A 27360-nucleotide genomic window follows, 5' to 3' on the forward strand; every position below is an offset into this window, starting at 1 on the left:
AAAAAAAATTAAAGAAGCGAGTGGGCGGTGTCTCTGAAGTCAAGTCCCTCCTTCGCTTTGGACCGCCCAGAGAGCACCCAAGACGGACGTTCTACGTAAGAGAGATGCAGTGCGCACGCGCCTGCCGCAGTTGCCCATGGTAACCTAGAGCCGCGTAGAGGATGGTGAGTGTGAGATTGGAAGGGGGAAAGTGTGGGGGACGGAGGAGGCTGGGGAGGGGGAATTATGGTTACCCCCCTACTCCAATTCCTGGCGCCCACGATTGTGGAAGAGAGCCGTTCCTCGGGAACAGAGTGCTTGATACGGAGGGGAGGCCGGTCGAAAGCGATGGAAGTGGTCGAATGGGCCTGAATAAAATAAAAGGGGGGCGTGGGGGGAGGAGCGTGAATGATTTCTGCTTGGAAAAACTGTTCAAAATGACTACCAGGAAAAGGGGGTTGAGATTGAACGATAAAAGTGTTCCAGGAATAGGGCTTTTCGCTCCTTTTAGCATTTGTACATCCCATGTGCTTATCTACTGTATCGTGCTCTTTGGAACTGTTAAAAGAGCCTGAAATCAGGATACACTATTCATTTATGTAAGTTAGCCCCGAGTCTTAAGGCGATCGTTTCTATCTGTGGCATTGAACTGGTGCCATTCAAAAGACAGTTTCTTAATCTTGTAGAGACATGTGACTGCTGAGGAGCTTAGCCTTTGTAACCTGGAGTCTCCTGGGGACGAACTGACCCATTTTAGAAGTGGAAATAGCTCAGGGGGAGTCCTGTCGATTTTTTCCCTTAAGGTGCAAAAGTGCCTGAAAAATAGTGTTCAAATGCATCTTTCTAGAGACTTTTAAACAAATGTTAGAAAATGAATATTTTTTTAATTCTAATACTAGAGGGTTTTTTTATTATTATATGCCATAGGTGGCCAATTTTGAAATTGTCCAGCTAGACTGCACCCAGAATATGATAAGTATTTAAGAGCCCATCGGGTATTGATAGAAGAGATTTCCTTTTATCATGCTAAATCAGTGATAGGCAGAGGGATTGTACACTTAATATAATCCTGCTGTCAACATTCTGAATGGATTTGACGGGCAGGAATTGGAGAAAGCCAGGGAGCAAATGTGAAGGTGGGATTGCTGATACTTACAGGGTAACTGCTGTTTTTTTGCTAGTGGATGGACAAGAGCTAGAATAATATTTAATAATAGCAATTTATTGCTACTCTGGTTGGTATTTAATAATGTCTTTGGTGAACTGTAATAGTTTGGTGACAATTCCTGATTATGCTGCTGAAATAAGAGGAATTTGGGAGAGAAAATTAAGAGGACACCAGACTGAAGAAGCCTGCTTTATAAGCTTAAACTTGCGGCCTAAATCCTAAGAAAGATTTTTTATAGAAATTCAGTTACGTAGCAAAGAAACTTTGAAGTAAAACTGAAAAAGAATCTTAGACTAAATCTATTTTATGGAAAATGGATAGGAATAAGGCACTTAAAATATGCTTAAGTTTGTATCTTTATATCTTCTTGAATAGTTATCATTTGTTCCTTTTCAGAAAAGGACTCTGAAAATCTAAGGCAAATAATGATAATATTCAAATTAAATTTAAAAAATAGTGATATTTTTTGAAAAAATGGCTCAAAAATATTTTAAATGGTTTCACCAAATTATCTGCCAAATTAGAGGACCCATTAAATGTATGTCAAATAAGAAAAATTGAATTCAGTGCAAGAGATTACTGAAAATTAAACTGCCAATAATATTCTTTGGACAAATCTGTGATGTACCACATTTAGAGTTCTGTACAATTCTAGTTCTAATTATTTAAAAAGATGATGTTGTACAGCTGGAATAAGTGCAGGAAAAGGATAACCTCAGTGATAATTGAAGCAGGTGAGAGAAAAGAAAGCAATTCTTCACATAACATAATTTTAAGCTATGCAGTTATCACAGGATGAGGTGCTTGTCAACTATAAAAGGAGATTAGTCATATTAATGGTTGTTAAATCTTCTAATGGCTCTAAATAATACGAGTTATATCCTATTTCCACGATCTGATATGGGTCCCCCTGAATATTAATTACTGGAAAGCTGCTAGACAGGACATTTCCTGCTTTGGGCTATCAAATAGGCCATTCCAGTAGGCCAGCCGTAAAGGAAACAAATCATTGTGCTAGAAAGGTTATATATGACCTAGAAGAATTCATGCTATATTTTTTACTTTTTTCTCTTGTACTCTTCTCAGATTCTGTTTCTCTATTAGCTGACATGGATTATGATTTGAAAATAAATGTTTCTTATAAAGTATTCCTGAAATATAAGTATGCTATGAAATGGGATAAATCCCACTGATTTTTCCCATCAGGTAGTTTTTGTTTATACTATCTTCAAAATTAAGAAAACGGTGTTAGTAATGCCCTCCAAGAAAATATCTTTCACTTACCCAAAATATCCCTGTGATACATATCTGTATAAATAATTTATCTTTCTAAGTTTTTCTGGAATTTCATAGTTGATACCCCCATTCACTAGAAGCTTTATACTGTATAATTATATGCAGTTGAGAATGTTTACATACATGGAAAAGAAAAGCAGCAAATATTTATTTACATTGAACACTGTTCTGTTGCTAAATTAATTTAAAATGTATAATGGTCCCAGAGAAAAAGTGGCTGGTGGCTTTTATATTGTGGGTAATATAAGACAATTGAATGTATGCAAAATTAGGTACAAAATTAATTTGTATGTTTCTTTTCTGAAAGTGAATTAGTTTTTTAAAAAAGTACCATTTGTTTGCCTAGTTTAACAATAGAGCTATCAATGCCTGAGATTTATCAAACAGAGTCTGATGCTAATTTGGTCTGAGAGAACAAGTGAAGCCCATGATCATACAGCTGGTTTTTACACTTAAGGGTTGTCTAGAATATGTGTTTTTTCACTCTTAACTCAGCATTTGCAACGAGTACACCACATCAGTTCTTGCAAAATCAAAATTGTGTGCAGTGAAGTGCTATATAAATATAGAAAATGAGCTCTATTTCAAAAAAATAAATATATCATAGAAAAATTAGATTCCTCTTTAGAACTGTAAAATCTAGTTCAAATAGGTGTTGAAAATGACTTAAATAGAGGTCACTGTAACTTTTCTTCCTGTAGATCTTGCAAATGATATGTTTTTAGCACTTTCACTTAATATTTATTTAAATGTGACCAAATTATATTAATGTTTTATTTGTGTTAAAATTGTGACCAAAATTAATATTTATATAGGATTTTTTCTGTGTCTCTAATAGCCAGTGAAGTATATTCACTAAGGCTTGGGAGTTAGGTTAGAGCAGGGTTGTCAAACTCGCGGCCCAGAGGCCGGAAGCATCACTTGCTGGACAAGTCTACCTCTGGTTTAGCAAAGGGGAGGAGGAGTCATGATATGTCACATGACAATGATATAACAATGGGAGTTTGACACCAATGGGTTAGAGATTACAATCCAGATCCAACCTTACTGTGGAAACTTACTAAGTAGCTTTGAGTAATCATTCTTTGACAGTACAATCTACATCACAGAATTGTTTCATGAAAATAAAATAAAAAGTTTCCCTTGTGTATCATTTTGAGATGCTGATGGGATCAAATAAATACACACAATTGCCATAAGTGAAATAGGGTATCATAATTAAAAGCTAAACAAATTAATTTTTGAGCAGTGATGATTATTGGGAAAGACATATACAGTATATGCTTTCAGTTTGATTTCCCCCTTATTAGTGCATTTCCCAAGCTGAATCTATACAAACTTCAATTATTAACTTACATTCATAACTCTGCAAAATTGCCCTCTTGATTAGGCAGATTAATCATTGCACGTATAGGGAACATACTTTTAATAAATCATATACTTTAATATGGAAAAGGGCTGTGGATAGTTGAAACTGAACCTTACATCTCTGGATAGTTGGAACTGAACCTTACATCTCTGAAAATATTGATTTCTAACAATTCAAGCCTTTATGAGTCATTCTTGTCTGCCTCTGCATTCCTGCTGTAAAAAAGACTGAAATAAATTTTGAAATGTTAGAAAATGGAACTTATTATACATTTAAAGGTCCTAAAATCTAAATAGTGCCTTAGCTAAGCAAAAAGGCTGAAGTGTAGTAATAGTCCAAAGTGAACTAGGGTCCATATTGAAGAAATCAGGATAAAATCAAGTGGCAGAATTAAAATGGTAGAAGGGAATGAAATAAAAAATCAATCCAGAATCAGAGACACACTTCAGCTCAGCTAGATCCTGTTGCTAACCCTTTTCTACACAATTCTACACAGAAGATACAGCTTTGGTAAAGTCTTGTAAAGATGTTTCACTAAAAAAATTGTAGTGAAAAGTTTTAGCACTCAGAAAAGTAGTTAGTAGTTCCTTCCATTATGATGTCACAGTCTTAGGATAAGAATAGCAGGATCAGTTAATATTCTGGCTCTGATGTTAGCTAGGAGACTAATCAACAGATCAAGGATAAGAATGAAAAGCCCGGCAGTCCTGAAAAGAGATGGAAAGTGCTGTTATGTATTATGTTAGTATTTAGGAAAATATATTTTTATTATTTTGGATACAGCTATGTAAAGATTTAAAAATACTTATTTCTAAATAGAGCAGCTATTGGTAAAGCTATTAGATTGTTTTCAATGAAATTACTCCTTTAATCTGGATCCATTAATATAACTATTTCACAGTATTTTTAGAGAACTTGCTAGAATGCAGCAAAAGCAATTCTCGCCACCTTAGCACATGTTTTTTAAAATGTTTTCATTGTTCACTTCATCAGATGCTTGGAATAGAGCCCTTAAAAGGTACAGAATACGTAGACACAGTTCTTAGAAGGGAAGGAAGGTGAGAAATTGTAAAAGAGGAGGTGAGAAAGATAGTGAAATTTCCGAGAGGTAATGCCTGTTAGACAGTAGTTGGGAGTGACATAAAACCATCCCCACTGCTTCCGTGCCCCAGAACAAAGATATTTTACTTGCCATTTGTTGCTAACATGTCTATGTCACTGTGAACAGTGCTCCAGCAGTTGGAAGATGGCTTTCAAATGTATGTGAAAGTGGTTTTCCCGTGTTATGCTGAATCTAGGCTTTTATGCAGACAATATAAAATGCGCGGAAGAGGTTGTGTGACAGGATCAATGCTGTGTTCAGCTTTGAATAATCAGACAGGTGTGCTGTGGGCCTGCACTCATCTATCTGGTCACCAGATTTAGTACCTGTTAATATTGTTCCATGTTGTGTTGGCTGTCAGGAAGACTGGAACCACAACTTCTCTGGGTTTTTTTCTTATGGGTAGGTAAACCAATTGATTGCTGCCCTGATTGAGAGTGCAGGCAACCCAAACCATTATTGTACTTGACATCGGTTCTATTCATGCCACACTTCAGAGCTGATATTCTAGAAATGTTTTCCTACTCATTGAGAGCATGGGATGCAGAAGGATTTTTCTCTATGCTTGCTAGTACTCTGACTGCAACGGAGACTAGAATCCTGGTTTTGCAGATACTTTATTCAGCATTTTTTGAAGGAGATGTTTACTAGTCCACCTACACATGTACAACAAAGCTTCTTTCTCAGACTCACAGAGGTAATTTTCAGATTGGAAGGAAATAAAACAAAAGTGATATGGTCTGCTACTGCCTGACATTCTATTACAACGTATGTAGGCTTCAAACGAAAGGTTAGAGTCATACATCAAAAACACAAATTTAAAAAATGGGCATTTAAAAAAAACCCTTACAATTCTTTGTTTTTTCATTTTTATTGACTAAGGTTGTCCTATACAGTTTAAAATGTGAGCACTTTTCTATCATCAGCTGTTCAGTTGGTATCAATTGATTTTAAAGGATCAAATTTCAAGCCAAAACAAAAGAATGTCTACTTAAAAGTATAACTTCTAGCACTGTCACATGATTTATAAATGATGCATACTGATGATGCATTTCTCTTCATTATTTTCCTCTATTGTCTGTATATGTACACACACTCACACACCCTACACACTATTAAAATTCTCATTTCCCTAGCCTTCAACTGGGAGAAACAGTGCATCTTAAGGCAACAATGTTTGAATTTTAGAACCAAGGTACCTCAGAAGGACTAACTTACAGAATGTGTCTAAAATCCAGGACCCATGACTCTTGTGGAATTGAAATTTGTCAAATGTTATAAAATATTTATAATATAAAAATGTTCATAAAATAGTTTATGCCATGATACAAAATATCATGAGCCTTTTCTGGTGCTGATGTTTGTGCTATATAGTTCAACAGAAACTGTTTGCAAGGCAGATACATCTCTGAATGCATCCTAACTTTTTCAGTGAAGGCAGTATATTAGAAATTCTGTTGTTGAAGGCATTGAGGCATCTGATAAGGAAATATGTCTGAAAGGTTGATTTAACAAATCACGGGTTTTGTGGTTCTGTATATAAATAGCCTGTTATCTTCATACCTTTACCCTTTTCAGAATGTTAATTGTTTTCTCTTTGTTCACTTCCTGCATCCCTTTCTTTGTCAAATATTAATGTTCTTACAAAATCTCTATCTTCTTGTGCTGATTGTTATGTGACATTGTATTTATTAAGAAAATTTATATGGTTTTTTTATATACAACAATATCCTTTTTGTCCTCCTTTATTTAAGAAATAATTAAATATTAAATTTGTTTCTGGTGTTCCTTCTTAATACTGTTTTATTTTAAAATAATATAGTAGGGTATTGATGAATATATTTCATTCCTTTACTTTGTTATTCCTCCCTGATTTTTGAATCGTATATTATGAACCTGTAGCTAGGGAACTGTATAATTTATTAATGTGCAGTGCTTAGTATATATTGGGAATAGCATATGTACTTTACAAAAATAGGTCTTGGTGATGATGATTGAAATAGCAAGTTTCTTCTCTATTTGCCTGACAGGGCTTACTATCAATTCTGCGTAAATTGAAGAGTGCACCAGACCAGGAGGTTAGGATCCTGCTCCTGGGATTGGATAATGCAGGCAAAACTACACTTTTGAAACAACTGGCATCTGAAGATATCACCCATATAACTCCAACCCAGGTAAGGAAAGATGGTATTACTGATATGGCAGATAAATAAGACTGTATCTTGATGTTTGGCAGAGTTCCAAAAAATACATTTACATTGGATGTGCATACAACTAACTCCCTTTCCAGATTTCAGTGATATGATAGTACAAATAGTCATGAATCACTGTCAAGCTGCACAATTTGTTTTTCAAAATTATGACAGCATCCCTTACTTTAATTCTGATTTTGAAATCCAGAATAGCCAATAATATTTGAAATTCCCTTCTTTTTTAGGTCATGAAACCAACGGTGGAATGTGATCTAAGAAAGAAAAGCAATCTATTACAATACAAATACAAATATAAAGCGATAATGGCATTCACATGTACCCTTAGATTTTACCTTTCGCTGCTTTACACTTTAAAATATTAATGTGTCAGGATTGAATATCCAAATTTGTCCATTGAAAATGTATTACTGGTAACACATATATGTACACAAACATATTTAGAGACAGAAATGTTTGAATATTTTAAATAACATTTCTTAAGTTAGGAAACCCATATTAGTGCTTGTTCAAAAGATGAAGTATCATCCACAAGCTTTTAGGTCAGTGGCACATTTAACATTTTAGCGCATGTCATGGATAATCAAAGAAACCCCAATGGCTGCCATTAGGGTTCCCCTTTTACAGAATGTTCCAATTGATATTAAAATATTTTAACTGCTTTTCAGAAAGTTATTCCCTGCAATTTTCTCAAGTCTTTAGGATATTCTTTATTAAGCCCAGTTTAGATTATTCTTATAAAAATTTCTGGGCAGGTAAACACATTTACAAATAGATTGTAATTTACAAAGGCAATCACTAGTTTTATTTTTAAGAATGTCTAAAAAACCTATGTGGTGTTCAGGATCATTGTGGGAAATAAAGATTAGGGTAGCTATTTGATTTGAAGTATACTTGCTTCCTTTTTAATTTTGTTAAACATTAAAAAACGTAGAAGGTATAATGTACCCAGGAACTGGTAAATCCAGTTCAACAGTAGAATCATCACCATTGATATGGTGGGTTTCCCTTCATTAGATACACTCAAGTAGAAGCTAGACATTTATCCATGTCTATCCATTTATAAGATGCTTTAATTTGGATTCCTGCAGTGAACAGGTGATTGGATTGAATGGTCTTCAATGGCTTTTTCCAACTCTATGGTCCCATAATACCTTGTTATTTACAGGTGCCATTGTGTGATTTATGAGATTATCATGCAATCATTTTGCTTTGTTCCCATAATTTAAGGGGATCTTGACATCATCTGTTAATAACTCCTTTTTTGTCTTTTAAGCAAGTCCTATCATTTTTTCTCACCAAAATGTCGATTCATAATAAAAAAAGAGAGAGAGAATGACTACAAAATGACCTTTGAGCTACGGTGTTAAGATCCTTTGGTCTAGGTCAGGGGTGTCAAACTCAGTTTCATTGAGGGCCGCATCTGGCTGTGGTTGACCTGGAGGTGTGTGTGGCTGACTGGGTAGGAATGGCCAACTGGGTGGGTGTCCAGTGCCCATTCCCTGGGCACTGGACTGGGTCAGTGTGGCCAGCTTGCTGAACTCCACAAACTGCTGGCATGTTTCCTCTTCACATTGGGTAGACTAGCCCAAAGCCATACTGGCCCGATGTTTCCTCTTCACACTGGGTAGACTGGGCTGAAGCCACGCTGGCCCAATGTTTCCTCTTCGCATTGAATAGGCCAGGCCGAAGCCACACTGGCCTGATGTTTCCTCTTCGTATTGGGTAGACCGACCTGAAGCGATATGGGTCAGCCCCTTACATTTTCCAGGATGGCCCTGCAGGCCAGATCCGACCACATCGCAGGCCAGATCCAGCCTACGGGCTTTGTGTTTGACACCCCTGGTCTAGATGCACTGTTGGGTACTATATATACAAGACTCTTCAACTTAACAATCACAATTGATCCCAATCAAAATTTCTGTTGCAAAGTGAGATAGTTAAGTGAGTTTTGCCACATTTTATGACCTTTCTTGCCACGGTTGTTAAGTGAATTACTACAAGTGTTAAGTCAGTAATATGGTTGTTAAGTGAATCTGGCTTCTCCATTGACTTTGCTTCTCAGAAGGTAGCCAAAGGTAATCACATGACCCAATGACACTGTGACCATCGTAAATATGAACCTGTTGCGAAGGCTCCGAATTTTGAGTGTGCAACCATGGGGACGCTGCAACTATCATAAGTCACTTTTATCAGTGCCATGGTAATGCTGAATGGTCCCTAAATGAATGGTTGTAAATTGAATACTACCTGTATTCATATGTTACCAGATATAGTGTGTGTGTGCGTGTGTGTGTGTGTGGTATGTAATATATTAAAAGAATAGACTTGTAGTTCAGGCATTTCTTTTGTTTCTTTTTTGCACAAGCGAAGTCTCAAATGATATCCAATTATGAGCATCTCAGAAATGCCAGCAGGTGGTGCTGGAGGTTTGTACGCCGGGTCTAGATTGTAAGCAATTGCTGATGAAATCCTCCCGTGCCTCAAAATAAAACCCACTCTCCGATTCTAAGCTTAAAACCTATCCCTTGTATTGCACCACAGTTTGTGGCCAGTCTGCATCACTTCTCGTTTTTTCTACTTGCACATCCTTTTCAGTTGGAGCTTTATTTGATGAAATGGGTCTTTCAGAAATTTAGCTGGCGCTTCCACTTTTCTTACATGAAGTTATGTATAGGGTTTTGCTTCTGATTATCTGCCCATTAGGTTTGACTTTCAGAACAGAGGCATTTTGTTTTCTCCTTATTTGCTTATTCTTTGACTTCCCTGTGTGCCTCTCCATTCTCGTTATAAGCTGCAACATATATATTTTTAATTTGACATAAATAGATCCCGACTGAGGCAAGGCTACTGCTATATCCTTCACCTTGTCTACAGTCAGTTCATCTGAATAGTGATATAGGCTTTATCTTGTTACATTTTCCAGGGTTGTGATATATAAGCTGTGAGTACTATGAGCCAATGAAACTGTAACCAAGTACTGTATCCACTCATGTTTTTTTTTGTTTTAACTTTATTTATTATAGGGTTTTAACATTAAAAGTGTGCAAGCACAAGGTTTCAAGTTGAATGTGTGGGATATTGGTGGACAAAGGAAAATCAGGCCATATTGGAGAAATTATTTTGAGAACACTGATATCCTGGTAAGCATTGGATGCATTATATGGTATATTAAATAACACAGGGATTTTAAATTTAAGATACGTTGCTGCTAAATACCTCCATTTATTTTGTAGTAGACAGGAGGTGCATTTTGCAAAGCAAGCATGCATATGTCAATTTATGAAATCTTTAAAAACTTTTTATTTTTAACTATTTTAACTCAGCCATGTGCTACCTGATAGTTTCATTTGATATTGCCTTCTGTTTGAAATTATGTGATATTTCAGATTGAAAAGAATGAATTGAATTATGATGTGGGATCTTTTCATTCATACCCATATTTTTCTTGAATGCTGTATAAAACAGAGATGAAATATTTCAAATAGGCAACTCAACTTCATGTGGGGAAGGAACATTTTAAGGAGCTGTTCACATTTTAATATCTTTTGCACATCACATTTGGGAACTTCCTTCCACCGCTACCCCATGCCACTCACTGTTTTAAGTTCTCAGATTTGTGTTAATTGTTATGGTGATGTTTGTGACAACAGCTCTTTAAAATAAGGCAGTATTATTTCCTATTATGGATGACAAATTGAGGCCAAGAAATAGTTTCTTGTCTGTGGCATTCCTATTATCTTGCTATTAAAAAATCCAGTAGCACTTAATATAGATAGAAAACTAGATATTCACAGAACCAAAATAGCAAGAGAATCCAAAGTTGTGTGGTAGACAACCCATAATATTCTTGGGATAGTCCATATCTTCCTGAATATTAAAAGGAGAAGCTACCATCAGTTTCAAAGTTGCTCATTGATTCACTACTGCATAAACATGCATAATGCACCAAGTAATATCCAGCGAGGAAGAGACAATCTATGTACTTATTACAGAAAACATACAGGTAGTCCTCATTCAACAACCACAGTTGGGACCAGCATCTCAATTTCTGAGTGAAACCATTGTTAAAGTGAGATGTCATGTGACTGCTTCACTCAATGACTGTAATTCTGGATTTTCCAGTTGTAGACCTTAGGCAATAGCACATTTTTTAAAGAGGAATGCAGGGATTCCTCGGCAGTGTGTGCGGCCCTGGGAGTCCCAGCACAGATTGAGCATAAGTTGTAGGTGTCCTGCAGTGAGATGCAAGCCCAGGACATTTTGGCTTGCCCCCTGCCTGCCTCAGCAGGCTTTGGCTTGCTCCCTGCCCCATCAGGCCCAGGAGGCCTCAGCCTATTCCCTGGGAGGCCTTAGCCTGCTCTGCTTGCTCCCTGTCACACCACTGTGTGCAAAGCAACCCACTTATCTTTACTGGCAGCCAAAAAAATCCAAGCACGGACAGAACTAAAAATCTTTCTCTCCCTGCAGCTCCATAGGCATGGAGTTCCTTGCAGCACCGTGCCTGCAGAACTGTGGGAGAGAAGGATTTCAGCCCCTTGCGTGTTTGGATTTCAGCAGCCAAAATCCAAGCAGACATGGAACTAAAAATCCTTTTCTTCTTGCACCTCCACAGGCACAGAGCTGTTTGCAGCTCTGCAGGTATGATGCTTCCTGCACTTCTACAGGGACAGAGTTTCAGGGAGAGAAGAATTTCAGCCACATGTCTGCTTGGATTTTAGCAGCAGTTACAGAGCTAAAAATCTTTTTCTCCTCACAATTCTACAGATGCTGCATAGGCACAGAGAGATAGGGAGAAAAAGAATTCAGTGGCATATCTGCTTGCACGGAGCTGAAATCTTTTGACAAGGAGCTCGTTCAGCCAGCTCTCAGAGATGAATATGAGTCCTCTCAGCAAATGACAGCAGCTTTCAATCTTCCCTGCCAGCTTCCCCCGTGACTTTCTGGGGGAAACCAGCAGAGAAGATTACAAATGATGATCACATGATTGCAGGGCACTTGGCAACCAATGGTAGGGGCAAACAAATTGCCAAACACCCAAATCATGGATCATGTGACTGGGGGGAGGGGAAGGGGGATTCAGTATTTTGCAATGGTCAGAAGAGCTTTACAAGTCATAAACACCCTTTCTAAGGCAGTTATTATTTCAAACTGTATTTCAGTGAATGGTTGTTAAGGAGGACTACCTGGAACCCAAAAGGCAGAAAACTACCAGAGCATTTCTTTGTTACAAATTACCATAAGCTTAAAAACAAAAGGATAATGACTGCAATCTATAGCTACTCTAGAAAGTTTAAAGTCAGACTTTCTACAAATAAAAATTTCTAAGCAAGAATCAAAAGTAATGCAGGGAAAGGAGAAGTTTGCCAATTACAAACCAAACCAACTCTGTACCCTGGTAAAGAGAAGGCCTGAATGGAGAGCTCATAGACTTCCAAGAATGGTTCAGATCTTATCAGGACAATATGTTGCTGCAGAGACGTTCCAGTTAATACAGGTATATCCATGTCAGAGTGAGGTGAACATTTTTCTTTTGCAAAGCAGCAGCAGTAGCAGCAGCACAAACAGAATTCTCTGATAATTCAGTGGGGGGTGGAAATCCAGTGAGACCAGACAATAGATGTTAAGAGTCTCTAGCAAAGGGAGTACCGAAACTAGTTTATGCTTAGCTCAGCTGTAATTAAGAGATTGTGTTCTGTTACCATGGAATAAACAGAGACAAAAGCCATATTCATACAAGGAAGACTGGATTTTTAACTCAGCATTAAGCCAGGAATCTCATGCATCAAGTAAACTATTTCAACACTATTTCTTCTATGGCCAGATGCTTATGTCAACTTGTAAAGATTTGCTGCCTGCTGCTTTCTGACTTTTTTTCATTACTTCATTTTAAATATTTTTATTATTTTCATAATAAAATTAAGCGGCCAACTGGGGCTTGTGCCGGTGTTCCCAGATTGGAGACAACTGAATCATTTGTAACTTCCTCTTTGATTTCAAGTAATTTCTTAGCTATGGGGACATGGAAGCTACACTAGTGGAAATGCTATTCCTGAGATAGCTCTATTTCACATTTATTTGCTCAGTGGAAAGTGCCTCCTGTGGGATTAGGAGAGCCACAGATCCAGATTCATGCATATAATTGTGGCTGAAAATGCTAACATAAAGTAAGCCATGCTTTCATCTGGGTTCAGGTAAAAATGTCTAAATACAATATCTTATAATAATGGGCAAAAAAAGTTGTTTTTAAACTATGTGTATAATCAATTCACCAAGGCAAGTATATCTGATGTCATAGGCAAATATTGTTTTTTTAATTGTCATTTTTAATTGGTAAGTACCATTAATAGGTATATAGCATTATAGGCATGTCCTGAATTTTATTTTTCTCAGATATACTATTTATTATTCCTTCCAAGTGCTAATAATTCACTCAGAATAATTATTTATGCATCTTATAAAACCAAGTGTAACCATAAAAGCTTTATTGTAATAAATATACAAGTTTTTAAATTCCTTGAGTCACACACTTTAATTATAGCCAACAAATCTAACTACTTCTCTGGAAAATGTAATGCTAAAAGTACAGGCTAAATATTCTGGCACAACAGTGTTGTCAAATGTAAATCCATGGATTCTAGATTGCTTGAAATCATATGAGAAATGAAGTAGATAAATGATTTTCTGCCCTCTACTTTGTAATTTCTGCTAGGAGCAGTTTGCCTGATTACAGCAGAATTTATTCTTGTATTGTTGATCTGCTCCCACTCCCCTTGGGAATATTAACACTTGTATCCTTGCCCATTGGTTTCAACTTAAAGGTAATGTTTTGCTGTAGGAAGTTTATAACCAAAGTATAAAGGCTGTTAGTGGATCAGTGACTGACAGCGCCAACCTGGAGCTGTAATACTGCATCATTTCAATTAGTTTGATTTTTGAATCATAGTGAAAGTAAGTTTTAGAACAATTGTTGATACTTATACCATTTTCAAGGAACTCACTGCTGATGTTATGTAGATTCTGTACAAGTTTATTGTTACATTTAGAATGCTACTTTTTGCTAAATTAGCAGCAATGAAATGAACATATTCCCATGCAATAATTTGGGTGCATCACATGAATAATCTATACAAGTAAAGTATGGCTGTAACTTGAGTAATGGATGGTAAGATTCTATGTGGACAAAATAGCATGTGATTAACAATATATATTGTATCTTGGCAAGTTTAATTATCCTATAAAGATTTTAATTAAATACTGATTTTTAAACTCTAGTCTGACTTTCTTGTACAGATATTATGAAGCAAAGAAATGTGTAACTTTATATTCAACTAAGTAAATGTGTAACTAAGAAATTCAAAAAGAAAACTGACATTGCTCACACACAAACACATTGAGCAAATTCATATAAAATCATTTTTACACATAATTTTCTTTCAAAAAATTATTTATCCAACATCCTTCATATTGAGATTTTAAACCCAATGTTTCTTGTGCTATTCCATTTTAACCCACTATCATAGTAAAGGGAAAGCTGGATTAGGGGCTACATTAGTTTGCCTTGAAGGGATTTTTTTAAACAGACAGCATGCTAGCTAAGAAGCCTGTCTTGGCTCAGAGTTGAAGAATATTGCACAAGTGAGAGGCCCCCTCCAAGAATATTTTTAACACATGAAGTGATTACACATTCATAAACACGCAGGTGTGTTTGAATGGGAGATACTGCAGCCTCCCACACCTGTGCTATTTGGAAGCTATGCACAAATAAAGGTGTGTATATTTGAATGATTGCATATTCAGACGTACACCTGCAGCTGCTTGGCACAAAAGCTTCCAGATATGGAAGAAGGGACTTGATAATGTATATGTATCCTGCTTGATGCAATGCTGTTCATGGTAATGTTGGCATTAGGTCTGCCTTCTCAAGTTATAGTGAGATGCTTCTCATAAGTTAAGCTTAGATGAAAAGTCCTAGAGACAGTCAGATGCTCCAGGGATCTTGTGAGTGGTTGTGCAAACATAGCTGTCTCTTGAAGCTTAATTCAATGTTTCATCAGGACTATAAAAGCATGTCATTATTATAAATGTTGTCTTTGGGATGATATATATAAATTGCTCCCATGTCCAGTTATGCAACTACTAAACATCCTCGAATGACAAAATTGTCAAGCTTGGTATACAGGGTACATTTCAAGGGATTATATTATCTTAGTTTGGATAATAACCAACATTTGAATGAAACTGCCCACAAACACAAGCCATTTGCTTTAAAACTGCCTAACGGTTTTAAATATACTAGTCTTCATTCAGTTCATTATCATCGTCATCTTCCCTCCCACTTCTTATAACTTTTTAACTTTGAACTAGGACAAAGCACTTTTTAGCTTTAGAGAAAGCCAGAATCCTAAATGAACCTCATAACATAGTTTAGGATTCTGGTTTTGTTTTTAAATTAGTAACTATAGTTTCCCAATCTGAAAAAAACCCGGAAGGTAGTGCTGCTATTTGTATAGCAGGAAGATGTGTATAGGCTCTCATTTATCTCTCAGCTTAAGACATGATTGTTTGAAACAGAGTTTCTATCTTGAGATCCTAAGTTACAATTGGAAATACTTCATTTAAATGGTTTGTGGTTGCTAAAATATGGGCTCAATTCTACCAGATTGCAGTCATAAACACCAGGAGTCAGAGGTTTTCACACTCATTTTCCCTTACTCCCAAGACTCAATTATTCAGTTAGCCAGAAAAAGTAAAGGAGGGAAGAAGTCAAGGTACAAAAAGAATTGGTTGTGATATACCAGTAATCACAACTTGTGTTTACAGGTACATTTGTAAGTTATCACTTATCAAGCATTTTTTTTTCTTCCTATACCTAATATTGCAAAACAACAGTCTTTCACTGAGAATTCTGTGCTTTTTCAGATACAGCCCACAGCTGAAAAAAAGTGTTATAAAACACTAAAAAAAGAGATGACAGTTTTATCTTAGACTGATTTTTTTTTGCCCTATTGCAAGTTCCATTAATTTCAACAGGCATTCATTACTTACTTTTGAGAGGTTATTATTGCAAACACTTGTTATTACAGATATACTGTGTGTGAAATGGCATCATACACTTGAATTTTTAAGCCTGTTTTCCTTATTTGCTTTCTAGATTTATGTCATTGATAGTGCTGATAGAAAAAGATTTGAAGAAACTGGTCAAGTAAGTATGTCAGTTTTTTAAAATAGGTAATTAGTGAAAACAAGGAAATTATTTTTTAAAGTCTCCTTTCAATTTTCACAAGTTTGACCCAAATAATTTTATTTTTTGCACTCAGATCTGAATTATATAGGCTATGTTGTACTATCTTTAAAATATGAAGATTTTCCTGATAATTTAATGCAGTGATTGGTAAATTCTGATTTATGATACAATGTTCCCATCATTTGAATTCATGTTATGTTGAGCAATTATTTGAGGTATTAGACTATTATCCTTTAATAATTATAACACTTTTCCAGCTGCCTCCAACCACCCAAAGTGTATGCTTATCTTTGAAATGCTAATTATCATTTTGCATTCCATTTATTTCCCTTTTTTATGCCATTAACAGAAAATATAAAATTTGAGTATGCTGTATCATAAGTTCCTATCCCTCACAGTAAAAAAAATGATAATAAAGGTTATCTTATCCTATTTTAATTTTAGGAGTGTTTTTAAGGTCATCTTACAGTAAATTTAGTTTAGAATGATATTTGCAGAATCAGTTTGTATTTAATCTTCAATGCACTCATTTAATGAGTACATAAATAATACATAAGCCCAGTATACAGGGATGTTCAGTATTCCTTTTAGTAATCAAAACTACCTTATGAAGATTACATTTTTTTTAAAAAAAGATGTATTAACGATCCATATATTAGAGATGAATAAACTGGATCAAACTTTAAAATTTATATTTAGGATTGCAGAATTTGAAGCATTTGTAGGCTAAAATGAATTGTTTTTAAGAGCTGTTCCACTATACTGGTAAATTCACTTATAGGTATGCTTATATATATTACTTTGGCTGTTTCATAAGTACTAATCCCTTGAGGGTTGGGATTGACAATCCATTGCTGTTGCCTTGAAGGCAATTATTCTATACTCTGTTATAATTTTAGAAAAAACTTACTTTAAATTGTGGTGGTGTTAGTGCTTGCTTGTGTTACATACCCGGATGCATCTATACTGCAACAATAAAATATTGTGTTATGGTATTTCTCCAGAATTGTTTAGGGGGAAAAAATCTTGTTCATTTTATAAAAAATTCTGCACATGTCTTTATGATTTCAGGAACTAGCAGAGCTGGTTGATGAAGAAAAGCTAAGTGGCGTTCCAGTACTCATCTTTGCAAACAAACAAGATTTACTGACGGCAGCCCCTGCTGCCGAAATTGCAGAGGGTCTGAACTTGCACACAATCCGGGATCGAGTTTGGCAGATTCAGTCTTGTTCAGCCCTGACAGGAGAGGGCGTGTCGGTGAGGAGATGTTTATTTTGGCAGAATGGCTTTTCTACGGATCTGAAAGAGAGCCATTTGTTTTATTTTGCATCCTTGTGTTTTCTGTGTAAGCTATGAACCAAATGCATAATGGAGAAATGTAATTTTTAACTCACTCAGCAAGAGAGAGAAAGGTTCTACGTGTGATGGATTTCTCCATTGCATGTCACACATTGATCCATATTTTTTGCTTCAATAATCTCACCCCCATTCTTGTTTGATTGTTGTCAAGTAATTATTTACTTTAACAACATACATTCTATATTCCAATTTAGTTTGAAGGATAATATGTTTATTGTGCCAGTTTTATTTAGCCATCCTGTTTCATTTCTTTTTACCACAAATAATTATTTAATAAGCTTTTACATATTAGATTGTGTAAAATTATGTACAGTGTAAGTATGTACCTATCATTCTGTATTTGTAAATGGTCCCTCTACAATCCGGGTTTGGCCCTATTAAAAGGATATGTGTGTATGTTTGTGCATTACTGCATTAGGTAGAGTCACCAAAGAGATCAAGAATAAGATTGATAAAAATTAGGGCTCAGTAAAAGTGCGCTGGAAGGGAATATAAAATGCAGGATGAAGCTCCATTTTTTTTCAGTTACTTTTCAGAATTCAGTCCTGATGGGATGCACTCTGCACCATAACAAGATAGACTGGGCAATTTCAAAAACTGAATATTAAGCCCTTATAGAGCTCCATTAATGTGCATAATATACCATATTTTTTGGTGTATAAGACGCACTTTTGTCCCCCCCCCCCAAAAGGTGGGTGGAAATGTCTGTGCGTCTTATACAGCCAATGTTGCCAAAGCCCCGCCCACCCCTCGCCCCCCACCCTTCAGCTTCTGCCTACCAGCAATTTGCCTCCCTGAGCAAACCTAGGCCAAACTCAAAGTTAATTTAAACAGGAAATGCATGTATTCATTATGTCTTGTAGAATGTTGGAATATTTTATTTCTAATTTAAAATGCTTGATTTATCTGAAAAAATACTGCCTTTTGTATCAAACATGCATGATAAATAGATCTTTGAGACAGATAAACAACATAGCATTTTGCTCCATCAAAGTTACATGCCAAGAGCATATATATATTTTTCCCCACATTGAGCCCAACATTTCTGTTGCTAAGTGAGGCAGTTGTTGAGTTTAATCCATTTTATGGCTCTTCTTGCCAGTTTTAAGTTAGTAACACGGTTGTTAAGTGAATCTGGCTTTCCCATTGACTTGCTTATCAGAAAATGATCACATGACCCCAGGACACTGCAACTGTCATAAATATGAGTCAAGCATCGGAATTTTGATGACAAGACCATAGGAATGCTACAACAATCATAAGTGTAACTTCAGATGGTTACTAAGCAAACTGTTGTAGATGATCTAGATGGTGGAATGGAAGAAATTTTTGTTAGATTTTAAAGCAAGCTTAAAATTCAGCTAACGTGCAATCTTTTAATCCAGCAATAGTGATACTAAAAGGTCTTAACTTTTTTGGGGGGGGAAGAAAAGCTAGGTGAAAAATTAATATTAGTTTAATTTTGAGCCTTTTGAGCCTTATTTCATTCATGAACTGTAAAATATGTTGATATTTCTTTCAGTGCAGCTTAAAAATAGTTTCATAGAAAGATAAGTCAGCAGAATTACTTCCTTCCCAGCTAAGCCTTCTCCCCCACTGGAATTTGACTAAATATAAAAACCATTTGCCTCTCATATAACTGCATATAAATTTAGAGCATCTTCTTCCTTCAAAATTAACCTAGGCGTGATCATCCTTCCTTCACTCACTCAAAGACTTCCTCTTTGATTAAGAAAAGTACAAACTAACAATTTCAGTAACATAACATGTTTCCTAACATTTCAACCAAAATTCTCTTCATCCTATATCTCATCTTTTATCTGTTAACAAATAACAAAGCCTCTTCATTCAATCTTAATCCACAAAAGTCCATTAAGAGCTACCATAAATATATATATAGTTTTATATAGAAGGTATTCAGCTTTGTTCGGGTATTTTCCCATGTCATTATAGTTGTGCTTTTAAAGTTGTAGTGACGTTTCGGCAGAATCTCATCTGCCATCATCAGGCTTCTGTATAGTGTTCGTCTGTGAGTCAGGCTTTCACAACCGTTTCTGTTTTAAATTTGGTGCTAGCCTACTGCTGTGTTAGAATGGTTTTTTCTTCATCCTGATTGGTTGGGAGTCTTGGTCTGTGTTTATTGGTCTTGGAGTTTGCTGTGTTCTGCTTGATTGATGTTTCTAATATCTTCTGTCTGTTTTGTAGCATTTTTTTTGTCTTGATTGGCTGCCAACATTGTGTTTTCTGTATTGGAGGCTTTTAGTGCGGCTTGGCTTCGAGTAAACGGACGGCGATCATTTATTAGGAAGCTAGGTTTCATCTGGGTGCCTGGTTGGGGTGTGTTTGAGCTGGAGGTATCGGGGGGGGGGGAGGTCTGTTTGTGCCCAGGTGTTTGCTTGGCTTGTGGTGTGGAGATTTTTTTTTTTGTGAGTGCAGGCTTCCAGATAATTGACAGTCTGGTGGAGTCATCTCTTCTATTCATGCTTTCAGGTCTTTTTTTCAATCTCTATGGCTTCTCTGATAATTCTGTAGCTGGGGTTTTCTATAGTGGCTAGGGTTTTGGTGCCATTGAAGTCGATGCTATGACCTGTGGCTTTCATGTGTTGGACGAATGAGGAAATGTGTTCCAGCTTTTTTACTGCATTTTTCTGTTCATCCAGGCGGGTACTTATTCTTCTATTGGTCTGTCCGATGTATGTGGCAGGGCATGATGCACAGGGGACTTCATATATGCCTTGGTTTTCCAGATCAATTTTATCTTTGGGGTTTCTTAGGATGGCTGCTATATTTCTGTCTGTTTTGAAGGCAGTCTTGATGTGATGCCTGTGTAGTATCTTACTGATTTTGTCTGTAGTACCTCTTATGTAGAGCAGAACAGCTGTTCCATAGGTCTGTTCATCTTCTGGGTCTCCATTATGTCTCAGTGTGTTTTTGTGGATCAGGCCTGTGATTTATATAGATATATAAACTTTAAGCAAGAAATCAATTTCATTTACACAGTACCATATCGTTTTCTCTGAAAATACAAAGGAAAATATCTCCCATTCTTATTTCAAATCTATAAACAGATAAAAGATCCCTGATTCCTGGGAAGGAATGTTAACAGTAAGAATTACACACAAATCCTCCTCACAAAAATAAAGGGAGAGAGTGGGGAAGTGCATTCAGATTTCCAAAATTCTGTTACTATAGCTTTACTATAAAAATAGTATTGGTTTATATGGCATTGGATTCCTAATTTGATCCACTTGAAGGGCTGACATCTATACCTACAGCATGACACCAGCTTAGTCTGAAAAAATGAGGCTGAAAATTCATATTATTGTGCAAATCTTTTGGGGAAAAATATTTCCATTTTTCTTACTCTTTATTCTTTTTCTTGGGAATATGCCCTCTGGAATCACTGACACTTATTTTGCTGTAGTTATGATTAAGAAGATATTCTGGCATGTCCTAAGTGTTTTTTTATAATTAATAATTTATAATCAAATCTTAGTATCAAGAACTGAAGTTCTGCCTTCTCAGGCAAAAATGTGTTGCAATCTTGAATTCATTTACCTATGAAATAAATCAAACTAGGCTTAGAGAACTTAACTTCTTGCAAAAACTTGTACAACTGAGTTGTTTTTACTCCTGATTCATGACATTAAGAAAATACTCAGAGATTCCATATATAGAAGTTGGTGGGATAGAATAGTAAATATGTCATATGGGAGAGGGGAAGTACCCTGGAAGTTAAGAGCCGACTTGGAGGTGAGTGGTAAGGAACTGAAGAGTATGGAAAATATATTAATAGGGGAAACGTTGTCATAGCCCAAGGCATAATATAAAAGAAGAATAAATATGTAGTGGTGGAAAGGTCAGTTCAATTAGTTTTCTAGGTGATACTATAATGTGTAAAGTCAAAAAGATTATAGACATCAAGATGACTGAGATATTGTATTGAACGAATTATCTTCATTTAGAGAATTCAATTATTTAAAATGAGTTTCCTTAATTAAAAATATTAATTAAGATTGGAATCTGCTATGATTGTGTACTGCTACCCTTCTGAAAAGTTTGATTCATTTTCATTGATTACCCAATGAAAAGTTCTAATCAAGATATTTGGATACGGAGTGTCAGTGAAGATAAGCCATTGTCATAGCTGAGAAAATAGCTTTCATGACAACAAACATGCTTCCTAATGTCAGAGACTTTTACTGTAAACAGATTTTGTTCTTCCCATTTAAGAAGAGATATATAATCACACTATCTGGATCTCCCTAATACTTCAGAATAAAGATCTGTTTAGTTCATGCTGATGTTTGCAATATATAATGAGGATTTATAAAATGGAATTGAAAATGTGAATGTGCAAGGAATTCTGGCATTAGAGCTTTCTCAAGGGACATATCTCATGATCCACATCATGAGATATACTAAGTACAAATATTTGTACTGATTTATTATAAAATTATATGTATTCTTTATTATAAAACTATATGTTTTCAGGCAGTATTTTAAAACCATATTGCGTTGGTTCATTTTGGAAAGGACAGTTCAAAAGACAAATATGCCTATTTTCCAGGCTAGATATCAGTATTTTATTATATAAATATGAATGAGCCAAATCTGGTCCCCAATATTCTTTGCAACCCTTTCAGCATTCCCAAACTAGATGTAAAAATTAAACATTTGGCTGGAAATTGGTAATAAGGAAGTAATATGGCTACTTACTATGGCTTTGGATCTTACATAGACAAGAGTCAGCACAAAGCATTATTAGCGCATAAGTCATGACTTTAATTATAAAGAAAAGCACAAAAATACATTTTCTCAATTTTTTTCCTTGTGTTCTAGTGGTTCTTTGACAGCAAATTTTCAGCCTTTTTAAAAATTACACCTTTGCTTGTAAGTCTGGTATAAAATGTGGAGATGATGTTGGCATGGTTTCACGTTTCTTGCATTAGTTTATAACTAATGCTACTTTAATTTTTTTGTGATCTTCTTCAAACAATGCTGTTGTTGTATAAAATAGAATAGAATAGAATAGAATAGAATAGAATAGAATAGAATAGAATAGGTTGTTCAGAGTATTGCAGCATAAATTCAGCGCCAGAAAAGTAAATACAGATAACTGAGGCTTTATTTAACTTTTTTATAAAGACATAAAGTAAATTTCACAATACGAGTTGTAGATTTCTCCAACATGGAGCAAAGAATAGAAGCAGATATGTTACAGGTTCAGAAGAACAGAACTCAGGAGCTCAGAAACAGACATCAGTTTCACTTTAGTTCAGCAAGCAAACAAGTAAGTAAGTTTCTCTTTCACTTTAGAACTGAGCACAGAACAGAGATAAACCTCACCCAGATTCTCTCTTTAAGTTTCAGCACTCAACTCAGCTCTCATTGGCTGACCTTGTTACTAAGCTCTATTTCAGTTCATGTATACTCTGACAAGAATCGGAAGGGACCTTGGAGGTCTTCTAGTCCAACCCCCTGCTTAGGCAGGAAACCCTATAGCATTTCAGACAAATGGTTACCCAATCTCTTCTTAAAAACTTCCAGTGTTGGAGCATTCACAACTTCTGGAGGCAAATTGTTCCACTGATTAATTGTTCTGTCAGGAAAATTCTTCTTAGTTCTAGGTTGCTTCTCTCCTTGATTAGTTTCCACCCATTGCTTCTTGTCCTGCCCTCAGGTGCTTTGGAGAATAACTTGACTCCCTCTTCTTTGTGGCAGCCCCTGAGATATTGGAACACTGCTATCATGTCTTCCCTAGTCCTTCTTTTCATTAAACTAGACATACCCAATTCCAGCAACCATCAGAAATATTAACATGCTATTTCTCATTTTGACATCTGTCAAAGATCATGGATGCTTGCATAATATAAGGACAGTATGGCCACTTCCTGAAAGGCTCCTCCTCACTGCTGCCTTTTTTTTTTTTTATCCAGCTTCTTTGGCAAATATTTTCTATATGTGTGTCCCTAAGCCTTTTTTGGAACACTGTACAGTCTTCGTAAAACTGCATTGTCTTCATAAAGCTGCACTGCTTTTGAAAAGCTGCTGAAGGCACCGCAGCTTTATGAAGACAGTGTAGTGTTCTGAAGGCAGTGCAGCTTTAAAGACTCCATGCGGCATTCTAAGGGCAGTGAGCTTTACAAAGAGAGCACTCGGAAACGTGTAGGAAACGTTTGCTGGAGAAGCTGGGTCTGCAAAAAAGACACAAGGGGCTTCTGCTTTGGCTGTGGCAGATGGGCACAAGAGTCATTGCAGGGAATTGGGAGAGAAGGAGCGGGGGTCAAATGAATGCTTGATATCACTTGCTGTTGGCGTGGGCTGGTACTTCTTGAGGCTTCCCAGGACATGGCAAACAGCCCCAGAACCAGCATACTGCTAGGCAGGGGGCAGGGCATTTAAAAAGCAGAGAGGGGGGAGATAGGTGGGGAGGGGGAGTTGAAGGCAGTGCCTTACTTTACTGAGGCTCAGGGTCTGGAAGGGCCAAGCCTGGAATTGCTTGGATTGGGGTGGCTGTTTGCTTAAAGACCCTTAATTCTCGGTTAACAATCTCATTGGGGGAAGGGGTTGGAATTGCTACTGTAAGTTGGTGTGATCAATGTAGAATTGTGGTCATAAGTCAAGGTCTACCTATAATAGAGGGAACTAAGAGAACACTGAGAAAGTGCTTTCTCAAACCAGTTTAAGAAAAATTTATCAGGATCTGGCTACCTATTCTGTCTTACCTAATGTTCTTTTTCTATTGTCTTTAAAGGATGGCATGAACTGGGTCTGCAGAAATGTCAATGCAAAGAAGAAGTAAGTCAAGCTGAGTTGCCTGGAACTAGAGAAACAGCAAGAGCCAAACATGCTAGCCAGCTGCTAGTGTCTGACCAAATATTGTTCCATCTGCCTGCAGCTACAGCTGTTCAGACTGGTAACTGTAGCTAAGCCTACTGCTTCTATAGGAACTTTATCTGTTGACTAGTACCACCCCTATCCTCGTGCAAATCTTTCTTTCATCCTTTTAAAAAAGTAAATAGTATAAAGGATCTCCCTATTGTTCACACTAGCAATGAAAATAGGAATGGATTGCTGTCTGATATAGAGATTTCTGATGAGCTCCACAGGGGTCAGATTATTATAACAATATATATCAGTGGCCACATCCATTCTGAAATCATTCAAGATTCTCCTCTGGTCCCATTCAGAACTTTTCTCATTATCCAATAAAGTGATCTTTTGTTCATGCAAATGCTTCAATTTTAAAATGATACATACCTTAGTACATCACTTACACTCATTTGGCCATATGCACAAGGGTCTGTCTTTCCTTCACAAAGACATGTATAAAACTCACTTTCCTAACAATTGGAATGAAGAAGCAACAATTCATGCAGGACGCTATAATTTAATTAAATAAAACAACATCTAGTGGTTATTATTACATTTATATTTGCCCTAAACTTTCCCCAAATGTCAGGTTTCACTAAGAGTTCCTGAATGTTCAAGCTTATTGCATTGTAATAGTCCTTGAAAATAGATTTCTTTTAAAGATAGTGAAAGTAACTCAAAGCTCAAAATCTTATACAAGAAGCTAGTAACAATAGGCTTTGTCATTCTGAAGGGCTTTGATGCAAAATTTGATTCAGTGTACCTAAAATCTCAAAAGTCAATGAATTATCTCTGGTAATACAAGCAGTAGAACAGTGTGAAGTGAAAGTTTGTGTCCATTTTAAAGAGTCATGACTTTATGTAATTTTTGTGAGTTAGTATAGTTTCCCGCCATTCTCATTTACATTTAATATTGCTAGCTCTGCAGGAAGTCATAGTCTAGATGTCTGAAATACTGAAATTTGTCAAAGATTTATCTTTGGCCATGAGAATGTTGTTGCATCAAAATGAAGAGCAAGAAAAGAGAACCATAAAGAATCAATAATATTCTAAATGCATTCCCCAAAGACACATTAATTAATAAACCTTAATGTGCTGCCACAATACCAGTATATGCCGTAGGTTAATGCTTCTTGCCTCTTAAGTTATTTGCTAAATTTGTCCAAATCATTTCATGGGGCTACTCTTTTGTGCAAGAGATCACTTGCAGAATATAACCAGGTTGTAAGACTGAAAAAAATATGGAAATTGAAATGTTCCCTTTGTTCCTGGAGGAAGTCAGACTGTTTTACTAATCCTTAAATTGTGGGCATATTTTCTGGAGAACCAGACAACACTAGCTTATGATCCTTGCTCATACCTTATTCTTTTTGGGGTGGGGGTAAATATTTTCCTCCTTGGTATTTTAAAACAAGCACAAATTGTCGATTACATATATGAACACTCTATCTCATCTACTACTGATGGTTTATGAGAGATCATAAGCAAACATTATAAGAAGCAGGTATAAAATGAAGCATGGGTCACCATCTAAATACTTCTAGAGAATCCAACTCTGGTAATTAAATACATGCTCCAATTCCTAATGTTTTAAGAACATTTCATTTTAGATATGCCATTACATACAACAGGTAAAATGTTGCTTGCCATTTTAAAATAAAACAACAATGATCTGTAATCCTTTAATCCAAGTATCAAAGAGGCTCATGTCATAATATACCAATCAATTCAAAAATAGGTATATTTCTCTTGTACATCAAGCTCTTCTTCTCCAGAGTTTTCTCCTGTTTTTGGAAACACATAATATTCCTATGCAGAGTTTGACCTTCAAGCACACTTTTCAGCTCTTGAAATTTTTAAATACAAAATTTCCCATTTTTCTTGATGAGTTTCTTGCTGAGAATTATATTGAGAAGGATTTAATTGGAATAACCAGAAAGAATCAATATGCTCTGTTGAATTCAGCAGTTTTAATGAATCTATCAAGTTTTATTCATTCTGAACAAAGAAAATTTGAAGAACCCCTCCCTCTTTCTCTCTCCCCCACAAGATGGAATTGGCCAAATGATTTCAAAAGCTAGTATCTTGCCAAAGGTAATGGCTTAGTGGATAAATGCCTCATGAACAACATGGAAGGAGTGATAATTCATGGAACAATCTCCAGTTATTCCTTACAAAATGAAAATGCTAACAGAACACAGCATTAGTTAGCTGTTCTTAAATCGATCTCCATATGCCCAGCTTTTAAAAATAATCTCTTACTTGTCCTTATCATATTCCCCAGTGAGCAATATGCAATAAGTATGGTACAATGTGTAAAAAAAGCCATACTATGAGTACTTGGCAAGTTGTTTTTCTAGTAAAATATTCTTTCTTTTTTATTAAATTGTGTTGATATATTTAAAGGTAGGTCAGAAAGGTTGAAGTGTAGCTTAAGACAACTGATTTAACATGTTAAACATATTTAAAAGCATGGTTCAAATGTGGTTTAATTGTTTATTTTCATTACACACAGCTTCCTTACTCTCTAAACAAACATTTTCTAAGATCATGTCAAATGCTTTATAAAGCCATGCCTGCAAATGTTATCCAGCACACTTATCTTTGTTTCTTTTAAGTTTAAAAAACAATTTTATAAGCTCTTCTTTTCTGATGTTAATGAAAAGAAGTTTGACGAGATTTGGTAATATCAAACCTCTGTGTATACATTTAGATATTTGGCAAACTTGAATTAAATTTGGAAGAATTAACAAA

At 36.0% G+C, this 27360-nt stretch overlaps 1 protein-coding gene across 2 annotated transcripts; it reads left to right on the top strand.

Moving 5' to 3' along the window:
- Positions 1 to 70: 70 nt before the first annotated feature.
- ARL3 (ARF like GTPase 3) lies at positions 71 to 27360 on the top strand. 2 transcript variants are annotated; one of them, XM_026704691.2, is made up of 6 exons: positions 71 to 164; positions 6945 to 7088; positions 10151 to 10267; positions 16279 to 16329; positions 17443 to 17628; positions 24488 to 27360. In XM_026704691.2, the coding sequence occupies exons 1-6, from the start codon at positions 162 to 164 to the stop codon at positions 24533 to 24535; spliced, it is 549 nt and encodes a 182-aa protein (XP_026560476.1). In that variant the 5' UTR covers positions 71 to 161; the 3' UTR covers positions 24536 to 27360. The 2 variants fall into 2 exon arrangements, with proteins under 2 accessions (XP_026560476.1, XP_087788942.1); XM_087932816.1 differs by lacking the exon at positions 10151 to 10267.

This window comes from Pseudonaja textilis, chromosome 4 (genome assembly GCF_049901715.1).
Source record: "Pseudonaja textilis isolate UNSWEBS1 chromosome 4, rPseTex1.2, whole genome shotgun sequence".
In the NCBI taxonomy this organism is placed as follows: domain Eukaryota; kingdom Metazoa; phylum Chordata; class Lepidosauria; order Squamata; family Elapidae; genus Pseudonaja; species Pseudonaja textilis.